The sequence below is a fragment of the Limulus polyphemus genome, unplaced genomic scaffold (assembly GCF_000517525.1).
Source record: "Limulus polyphemus unplaced genomic scaffold, Limulus_polyphemus-2.1.2 Scaffold122, whole genome shotgun sequence".
Taxonomy (NCBI): domain Eukaryota; kingdom Metazoa; phylum Arthropoda; class Merostomata; order Xiphosura; family Limulidae; genus Limulus; species Limulus polyphemus.
In genome coordinates, this window is record NW_013665732.1 from 450,144 (window position 1) to 461,053 (window position 10,910).

At 32.3% G+C, this 10,910-nt stretch overlaps 1 protein-coding gene across 1 annotated transcript in view; it reads left to right on the forward strand.

Moving 5' to 3' along the window:
• Window positions 1-4,753, forward strand: part of LOC106472599 — a 33,456-nt gene extending 28,703 nt beyond the window's left edge. Inside the window, exon 8 of the mRNA XM_013933256.2 lies at window positions 3,626-4,753. Within this exon, the coding sequence (XP_013788710.2) occupies window positions 3,626-3,809 (184 nt within the window). The 3' untranslated portion in view covers window positions 3,810-4,753. The remainder of the gene's footprint in view (window positions 1-3,625) is intronic.
• The last annotated feature ends 6,157 nt before the right edge of the window (window positions 4,754-10,910 follow it).

The following is a 10,910-nucleotide window of genomic DNA, read 5'->3' on the forward strand; positions in this document are numbered from 1 at the left end:
AACGTACGTTAACTTCAACAATACCCTATGATGCTGTGCGGCGCAAGAGACCGGAGTTGTGGTCAACAGGAAATTGGCGCCTCCATCACGACAATGCTCCACCACATTCCTCGCACTTGATTCAGACTTTGTTGGCGAAAAACCAGTCAGTTTTTATTCCCTGGCCAAAGGTCGGATACTTTTCTCACAGGCCTCGTAAATGCAAACAACTGACTGAGCTCATAAAATGTCTACAAAACTAACTGATGCTTGAATGCTAATGTAAAATCTAAAGTATACAATATTTCAAGACAGAAAGTACTTCATTATTGTCTGCACTATGTGAATTTTCAATTTCGGTGTTCTCCACTGAAATTGAAAATTCACATAGTACAGTATTTAGGACAACATTGGGTTCAAAAACCACTCCCAAAGATAATTAGGATCAATACTTTCATCCATAAAGTGCAGGCTATGGCTATGAAAAAGAATCCTTTGACCCAAATAGCCATTGCAGTGAACCTAGACCTATGTCCTGCTACCACTAACTAGTATTAAAGAAGGATTTGAACTTGATGAAGGCTCACAATCCGAACATTCGCTAACTTCCAGCCATATCTCAACATCAATGGCTATATTCAGGAGAAAAAAAACAAAGCTGACAAAACTGTAATCAGTGTAATCCTTCTTTTAAACATATATTTGTCACCCGTCCACCCCATACGCATGAGTACACTTTTTGATGCAGCTATTTTAAAAATTGTATTTTTAGGTTTGTCTTAACCTACACTTGAAAGTCATGGACCTAAGGCATTAACATGGTTGTTCCCTAAAGAAACCTAATCACATAAGAAGTTAAGATAGGTGATAACGAAGGATAATGCAGAAAATAGGACCTTCAGTACTTGTATGTTAAATTGAATCACTGTTTTTCAAAGAAATATATGAGACCTTTCATATACAGGGTCAAAGCAATTTATTTTTAGTTGACATTCAGAAAATATTGAAAAGTACTGTAGTGCTTGATTATTAACTTCCTAAACTATAGTTAGTTTGTAAATACATTTTCAAATGGTAAACATTAGAAAATAAATTATCATGCAAACTAAACCTCCATGTTATTCTTACATTCAAAACTCTGTAGTGATAAGTACTGATTAAAGACTATTTTTATAAACAAAAAAGTGAATGTTATGTTTTTGTTCTGTTTCATAAGTTCCTCTTTTGCATGCCTGAAAACACTTTGTTTCTAAACTTTTGCCTTAGGTTGTTATTTCATTTTGTCCCCATTGGGTCAGTGGTAAGTTTGTAGACTTGCAGTGCTAAATTCCTGGGTTTGATTCTCTATGGTGAACAGAGAGCAAGTAGCCCTTTATATAGCTTTCCATTAAGACAAAACACATTTCATGTTGTAAAATATGGTGTCAAAGATAAGAAGGATGCAATATGTTGATTGAAATACAATTTATAAAGGAAAGGCAACAGCTTATGTAACAGAACAAAATAATCCAAGGCATGATGGGATAAGAAACAGAAGTTACTTTTCGATTACAAAAACAGTTTTATAAGTTGCAATGCATGCAAGAAATATTATTAAACACCTATGGAAGACTGTTTCGCAGTCCCTATCAAAGGGGAAAAAAAATAGCCTTAGGTTTCATGTCCAGGAAACAAAATTGTTCTCGCTTAAGGTAATGATACATGGATAAGTGCTATGCCCTACAGCTCCCTTCTGTACTTGATGGTTTTGGATATGGATTATTGTTTTGTTGGGCAGTGTTTACTGCAGGAAGCTTTTGGCAAATACATTGAGGATAAAGTTTTCTCCCTCCTCTTTACATGGTTTTTAAAGGCCATCAGCTATACATGGAGAATGATTTCTGAGGGCCAGTTTGAGCAATTCAGTAACATAGAAATCAAAAGAGGTGATTTTTGGTGATTTAGCTGACATGTCTGTAAATGGCATAGCATGAATTTTGTTGTAGTTGCATCTTGCAGAGGAATTGGCATGTTGACATGATTGTGTAGCTTTACCTTGATGGAGCCACACCTTACTGCTACCCAGCCTATACCAAAATGTTTTCTCCTAGTGGTACACACATTGTCAGCTTGTTAGCCTGATAGTGTGCAGACTTCACCTTGACATTTGTCTTGATTCTCCAAATGTTTGACTTACCATTATAGTTGTAATTTGCAACCACCATAAATCCCTTGGAAAACTTTCATATCATGCTTTATACCATTCTGTAAATGTTGTATTACTAGTTGAACAATAATATTTCTCTCAGACTTCTATTTTTCACTTATCAGATGTTGCTCATATAGCTTTTGATGGTTGTTACTTTGTTTGACTATATGCTTTTGGAGAAGCTTATGAACATGTTTCTTTGTATTGGTTTTATATACCTAAATCCATATGAATTATCTTGTTTACAGTTCCATGAGAGTTTCCTATATTAGCTACAATATACTATTGTATACTTGCTTAGGTTTCTTTCTTTACCATCTTCAGCATGTGATGGGTAACCAATCATGGTTATTTTCCCCCTGCTGAACTCATGCCTTCTCTTGCTTTACCAATATGATTTAACAGATTTGATATTTCTTCCTTCAAAATGCTAAAGTTTTGTGCTTTGCATGCTTTTGTAGTTGTGGAATAGGAGAATTTTGTATCAGAAAGTCCTGTAATATAACACTCCCAGAAGGGTTTAACCATAAATCCTACCTATTCTTGCAATTCACCACTTCAACTGAATTGCAACAAGAGAGTTACGGTTTTGACCCTATGTAATTGCAGGCCATTGAGATGACTAGGGCAAGATGATTTGATATGAAAATTACTACCATAGATCGTGCAGAACAGTTGCTCAAAACATTGTAATTTACCTTTGTTCTTTCCATTGGTGTTTATGCAAAACTTTGAATTACTTCTAATGGCAGTCTGTCATTTGGAATAAAGGTTTAACTACTGTCTCTGTGTGCTGATTTACAGATACATTGTTTGAATTACTAATCAGTTGTTGATGTTAATCTACTGCATACCAAGGCTTCTCCTTAAATATATGAAGTCCTCTAAATACCCAGTTGCTTCTGAAAAGATTAATATGCAGAATAGACAGGTCCAGAGCCCAAATACTGTTGTTTTTATAACTTACAGAAATGTTTAGTTTGTGAAGAGATTGTACAAATTTATTATTCTCAATCCACCTACTGTTGGCTGTGCCTGTTGTTCAGTATATGAATGTTGTGCACACCATGATGTTTAGGCTATCCTGGAATGAACTACTAGTTAATCAAAGCTATGTTTATCAGAGATTTGTGTACACAAATCTGATTTAGTAAATCACCTTTATTGAGAAACTTGCTTAGTTTCAGTTAATATATTTTTTCTTTAATGTTACTCCTTATTGTAATTGTTTAAAAATTTATTTTTCAAATTGTTATATTAAATTAACATTAATTTTCAAGAATCACAAATTCCATAGTCCGTAGAAAATATTAAATACAAATTACCAACATTTGTCTTCAGCTGAAATTCTTTTCATTCATGCTTGTGAATGGTGTAAATTCATTATTCTATATTGAATGATGTAATAGCATTTCAATTGAATATTACACCTAAAGAATAATGTTGTTTCTATTTCAGAAGTGCACGTGGTTTCATGCATATGAAGATTGTTTATAATGATGGAAAATTTATCTTGGGTCAGTTCAGCAAACCCTTTTCTAGCATCCCTGAAATGATTCGCCATTATTCTGTGAACAAATTACCCATCAAAGGTGCAGAACATATGTCTCTACTTCATCCAGTCATGGACCAACTTTTATAGATACTTAAGTATAACAAATAATATCTACAGCATTCCTAATCTGATGAAATTAGATTTCATTTCTAGTGATCAGAGTAACCCACTTCTCGTCTATAAACTTTTCTGATTTGATATGTAGTGAACCTCGTCTGTTCTATTAAAAAGATCTATTAGCCTTGCCATTCATTAAGTATACTAGGTATTTCCCTTTACATGCACAGATACATGATCCTTTACTTGTTTTGTTATTGAGTTTTAGATTCATTTATCACAATGAAAAAGAAATATTATTTTATAACAAATTCACGTTTTGTAAGTGTTTCTCTTTGTCTGCAAACTTCTCAAAATTATGTATCCTGATTCTAAAAAATATGAGGTATTTCATTTCTAATGTATTGTTACATATTTTTATTCATTCTAACCTTTCAAAAGAACCTGTATCACTGACTTAATGAAGTAATTGCTTCTTTTTTTGTTATTTGAAATCCTCTAATCCAGTAATTCCCAACCTTCCTGTCATTGAACACGTTCTATGAGGGCAGGAAAAAATTGTGGATAGGCAATGAAGCACTATCTATTTGTCATTATGGAAAACTGAAATAATTTTATGTTTTTGTGGCAATATGCCTAGCATTTCTCAATCTGTGTTGTGTTTTATAATTTTCTGGTGACCTCAAAAGTTCATATGTTATATTAATAAATGTTTTAATTGTATTTTTATTGCAAATATCAGAGTTTTGAGTTTATAGATGATTGATTAAGATGAAGACTGATATAACACATACATTATGAGGCTTGCATCATAGTAATTATGGATAAGTTGTGCAATTGGGGTTATGGAACCACTCAATTTTTAAAATTTTAGAATTGCAGTTGCTGAACGAAAAAAGTTTGGGAACTGTTGTTCTAATCTGTCATGGGCCATCTTCTCTAGAATTCAAACATTCAGAATTTCTACTTATCCAGCAAATTAAAAAGCATCATTGTTTGATTAGTTAGAAGTCCTTAATATCTTACAGACCAATTTCTATAGATCATCATACATCCAGGGTTCTTTGTCTAATAAACTGAATAAATCATTATTTCATTAGTTAGAATCACCTGACCTGTTACAGATAAATTGCTGTATATCACCATACATCCAAAATTATTTATGCTGTGTGTAATAAATTAGACATTGTTGTTTGATTAGTTAGAACCATTTAATTGGTTACAGATCAATTTCTTTAGATCATCATGCATCCAAAATTCTATATACTTTGTATTGTAAATTAGACATTGTTTGATTAATAGAACCATTTAATCTGTTACAGATCTATTTTGTAGATTGTCTGTACATCCAGGATTCTTTTTTTGTCTAGTAAATTAAAGACACCATTACAGAATTGAGGAAAACAAGACAATTGTATGTTTCACAAATACATCATTTATTACAATCATGGTTTTGCCAGTAAAGGCATCATCAGGTACAGCAAAACCATGGTCGTAATAAATGATATATCTGTGAAATGTACAACTGTCTTGTTTTTCCTCAATTCTATAATCATGGAGTTTCACCAAGTACCAATAGTTTAAAATATAAATTATATAAAGTCACCATTGTTTGAATAGTTAGAATCATTTAACCTGTTAAGGTCAGTTTCTCTAGACCATAATATATCCAAAATGCTTTATACTTTGTGTTCTAAATGAGACATTGTTGTTTGATTAGTTAGAATTAATCTAACCTGCTACAGGTCAGTTTCTCTATATTATCACAAGTCCATGTTTCTTGATACCTTGTGTGATAAATCAGAAATATTGTTTTTTGTTAGCTAAGATCATCTAAAATTTCATGAATAATCTTTAGATCTTCACACAACCAGAATTATTTGTATATTATATAGTAATCAAAAAGATCAGTACTGTCATTTGTCATTCAGTTCTCTACATCTTAATGAATTTTTATGATTATATTTTCTATAACGTGTAAAAGAATCTAACCTTTTTATCTGCTCTTCACTTTGCCTAAAGTCTTATCTGATAGGACAAAGATATCTTTTTTATCCAACATGCCATTACCTTACTTCAACAGGTTTTCACACCTCCAAGAAATTTTATACTTTGATGAACAAGTAAATATTTTTTGGGTGAGAAATTTCTTCATTTTATTGGCAGGCTTTCATACATCCTTGCACTTGTGTCTAATTGTGGAATGAAAGATAAGGATCTTTAATCTAGTTAACAAAGTTTTCAATATATTCTTGGCCAACATTTGATGGCCTACACACCATATTCAAGACCATTTAAAAACATTATATAGAAACCAGAAGTCCATTTTGTGGGAATTGTATTTCCAACATATTTTAATATTTGTGTGTATGCAATATATAATGAAATCTCATTATTATATATGTAGTTGTAACTATGAATATATATATCTTTGGTGAAAAAGATATTCACTGTCTAAATCTCTTTATTTCCATCATTCAAATTGTGCATTTCTGAAGGTTTTCTTTTTCTAATACCATGTATTTAGTTGAGAAACTGCACATTTTGCAAACGAATAAATGCATCTATAAGACAAGAAGCTGTCTAAACAAGAATGAGTCTTAATTATGTACGGTCAGTGTGTTTGTGTGTGTGTGTGCGTGCCAGTACATCTACATGTATTAGTAGAATGTCTTCATGAGTTATACTGTATAATTGCCTAATTTAAAATTATCTTATGAAGGATCAGTTACAGAAGTTGAGTGTGCTATAAAAATAAATGTTTTATAAAATAAGCCTCAAATATTCTTGTGCAGCACTGCATGTTAGACAATCCTTTTTTGTTAACATTCTCAGGGGAATAGTTGATGACTTGTATTAATTCAAATAACTGTAACAGCCAACTGCTAATGAAGAATCTAGTAATTAAAATATTTAGAAAATAAATTAATTTTATGACTAACTGAAAAAAATGATGGGAGGATGTTTCTGCTTTATTTATTTGGTTGTGCATAGTTTTCTTTTTTGGAATTTTTAAGAGATATTTTCAGAAGCTGGCCTTCAACTGAACAGTTGCAATGTTTGAGGTTGAAATTTATCACTAGTGATTCCCATACAGTTGTTGTTTCTGTATATGGTTTAGTAACATTGTTCTCTTACTAGTGTTAGAGAGAATTTGTTCCTGGTTTTGATATTGAGTTTATTGTGTTATATATTTTCTTTTTTAGTGAACATTTTCAGAGTACAATCATATGAAAGTACACGTCTTATTCACGTATGTTATGCAATGGAGTGTTTCAGTTCATGATAATCAGAATAATGACTTATCATATCTACTGTAAATGCTTTTGTAAGGTGAAGTGAGCTAAATATTTATTTGTTAAGCTAGCATTTACAGGTATAATGCTTTTATTCACATCTCAAGTGTATTTGTTGTTCTTAATTAAAGTGTTATGGTAGTAAGATGGTATTAACTATACATATTTCTATACAGTTCTTGATGGACTGAAAATGTGCTTAGTTCATTTAATGCAGTATGTGTTTTGTTGTGATTGCTTAGGTACTACTGTGAGATTTACTATAACTTTGATTAAAAGGGGGGGGGGGTAAGTTAATGCTTGTAGCTTATGTTGTTTTTCCATTAAAAAAATTAACATAAAAGAATTAAGGAGAAAATAACATTTTAAAGAATATCTAATTTATTAATGCTGTTTTTGTTAAACTTATCGTAATTTTGTAGTAATTCTAAGGAGCAAAAATAACTCTTGACCAGTTTTTATTAGAGAAACATTAATTTCGATAGTAATTTTTAGAGAATATTTTGTCCTGAACTAACTTATCTTAAAATAACACTAATATCCAGGGTTTCTGATAACATGCTTTGTAAAAAGAAAGTATACGAGATAACAGTTCATCAAAATAGAGCACATAACTTTCTATAATGGTATTTATTTAGGTGGTAAGAATAGGATAACAATCATGAAATTTAAATATGATGCAAAAAATAGTTTTTTCAATGCTGTCCTTCATTCTCAATAATGTTTTTAAAAAGCCCATTATTCTTTAGGTCTAGTATAAATAAGTTTATTAAAATGAAATTTTTTACTATTGGTTGAATAGTAACTGAACAGGTACTTATAAAAACATTGTTACTTAAGATTCATTTTCATGTGTGTTTAATACATCATTGAAATTTTTATCAAGTTTTTATGTGTTAACACAATGTTACTTAAAATTTGTGTGTGTTAGCACTCTCATGTTATCCCCCACTAATTCAAACATCAATCAAATTTCTGCTATCAAACTCAAGTCAAATTCCTAGTCATTACATAGAAAAATTCACAAACCTTTCATCTTGCCATCAGTCATTTATCTCTTAATTTGTGAAGTTTTTTTATTTCATAGATTTTAACATAAAAATATGAAATTCATTATCAAAAGACTGAAACTTTTCAGTTTAGATTCAGTAGTTAATACTATTCTTGTGAGTAAGAGAGTTGGTATGGTAATAGGTTAGTTATTTTCTGCTTTGTATACATCCTTAAAATAAACCCTCATTTTAAATGTTCATTTAACCTCATAATGATTTAAATTGTGTGTTTGACTTAAAATGTTTATGTTTTAATTTCAGTTCGGTAATTCGTAAGAAAGCATATTTATGGTTGTGCAATTTCAAGAAGATAAGAAAGATGCAATAAATGTGTAAAAAAAGATTATGGTGTTTCCGTTAGTTTTTTCTTTCCACAAACATGATTGACTTTAATTACTACTTGAATAAATGTTATTTATTGTAGCTGAAAGTGATTTGATGATTATAAATGACCTCAGAAAATTGTATACCAACATTTTAGTTTTATATTTTCAGGATACAGTAGTGTACTAGAACTATGACACTGCATTTACTAACTAGTTCTTGGATTAAGTGCTAGTGATTATTCTAAGGAGAATATTACAACAATATAATCATAAGTTCAGTATTACATTTTATTCACGTAGGTGTGCATTATTGTTGATTCATAAAATACATACACAACCAAAGAGAATACTTAAAGTGTTTAAAGAACTTGAAATTTTAGTAATTTCAATTGATAACAAATTAAAAGCAAAATCCAAGACACAGATATTTTATTGGTAAATATAGCACCACCATTAAAAATAAAAAAACCATGAATGTTTAGATGTCATTTAGGAAGAAAGGATAATTATTTTGTGTTCCACAATTCTGATGTTTCAATAAGCAAAGCTTTTTTTAAATATTATTTGTATAAAACACTGCAACATTTGGACAAAGGCTTAATAGAAAAAAAAGAGGGGGGTATTGTACAGACCTGTATTATGTAGTGATGTACTGAAGCCTGTTTCTCATCATATTCTAATAAAATACCCTTGATTAGAGACCAAAATATTATAATTTTATTCCGCTAGAAGGCAGAAACGCATATTTTTTGGGGTTTGTATAGGATCATGTCGCTGGTTGTATAGAACACTGAATAGGAGAAATATTGTGTGCTCTACCCAACAAAAGTTAAATCAGATGTGTTAGAATTCGTATGTGGCGATGACCATACTGTTCTTTTCCACTTAATGGTTAAGTCAAGTATACAAATAAATCAACTAATAACATAATAGTATGATAGAGACGAACATTAAATCAATGCTCTTGTTCTTGGTTTTCAAAATTTTTGATAGAAGTAAATGGCTCAATTTTAGTGATTAACATAAATTCATATACAAACAACTTGTGTAGTGTGCCTAATCTGTATGTTGATGTTTTTTACCACGTTAATAATTTTAATTTCGTTTTTTTTGGGGGGGGGGGTGACAATACCGGTAAATACGATGAAGGTTGCTAGCACAATGACGTGTAACTTGTATGGTGCACTGTTTGCAACAGTGACAAAAAAAAAACAGCACTGAATGTAATGCAAGTTTTAGCAGTGGCCTAAAAGCCACGGCCTCGCATCGATTTTCACAAATCAATAACAGTGTGCGGAGGATTGGGTTACTGAATATGGTGTGAAGTGGGTAGAGATATCATCATCAGTAGGTGATAGGTATTTAGGTTAAGCAAACCATGGGCGCTTAGAGATTAATCGATCTCTCTGGGATGTACTAAAAGCCGGAACCTGAAATGGACTCATATCAATAACTTACTACTGTATAACAATAACTAATGAAACGTTAACACGTTATAGCACGTTCACGAAGTAATGTTCCATACACTTGCCCCCCCCCCTATAAAATGAGAAACATATTTCTTTCCCTTTCCATAAAATATTTCATTAATGTATAAATACATTTACTAATATTAGATGAAAAAGAATTCATGTAATATTATAGTCAAACACCAATGTTTTAAATATTCTAACTTTCTAATATCAACTAATACTTCTTTACAACATAATACATTCAGTATAGTCCAAATTGATATTGTTGCGTCATCGAGGTCACGTGACTGGTGTGGCGCCACCTATTTTCTAGAACTATCCTGTACCTTGGCGAATGCTCTAGTATGTACTAGATATAGGATAGCTTGGTATATAAAAGAAGGTGACAACGTGATGGGACAATAATGTGTGTGTAGATAGTGAGTAATTGAACTGCAGTCATGTAGGCGACGGAGGACATCCCTGTAGTACTCTTTGGTGATTGTTTGACCAGCAACGTCAAAGTGATGCTGACTGTTTTCTTTGACTCCCGCGGTGTGGTACACCACGAGTACGCACCACAGGCGCACTTAGCGGGCCTTCTTTGGTCTTGGTGACGTGGAATGCTTCCATTGTGACGACTGGGATTTGGTTTCTGGGTCGTACCCGTACACCCAAGACTCGTCACCAGTGATTATGGTGTTCATGAAGTCGGGGTCACTGTTTGTGGAGTCCAGCATGTCCTGTGAGACTTCAACACGAAGTTCCTTTTGCTCCGCCGTAAGCAGCTTCGGCACGAATTTTGCCGCTACTCTCTTCATAGCCAAATCTTCGGTCATAATGGAATGTGCCGAAAAAGTGCTGATGCCCACCTCTTCCGCAATTTCTCGGATAGTAACACGACGGTCCCGCATCACCATAGCGTTCACTTTGGCAATCACCTGGTCATTTCGGCATGTTGATGGCCGACCGGAGCGTGGCTCGCTCTCCACCGTTGTGCGACCGT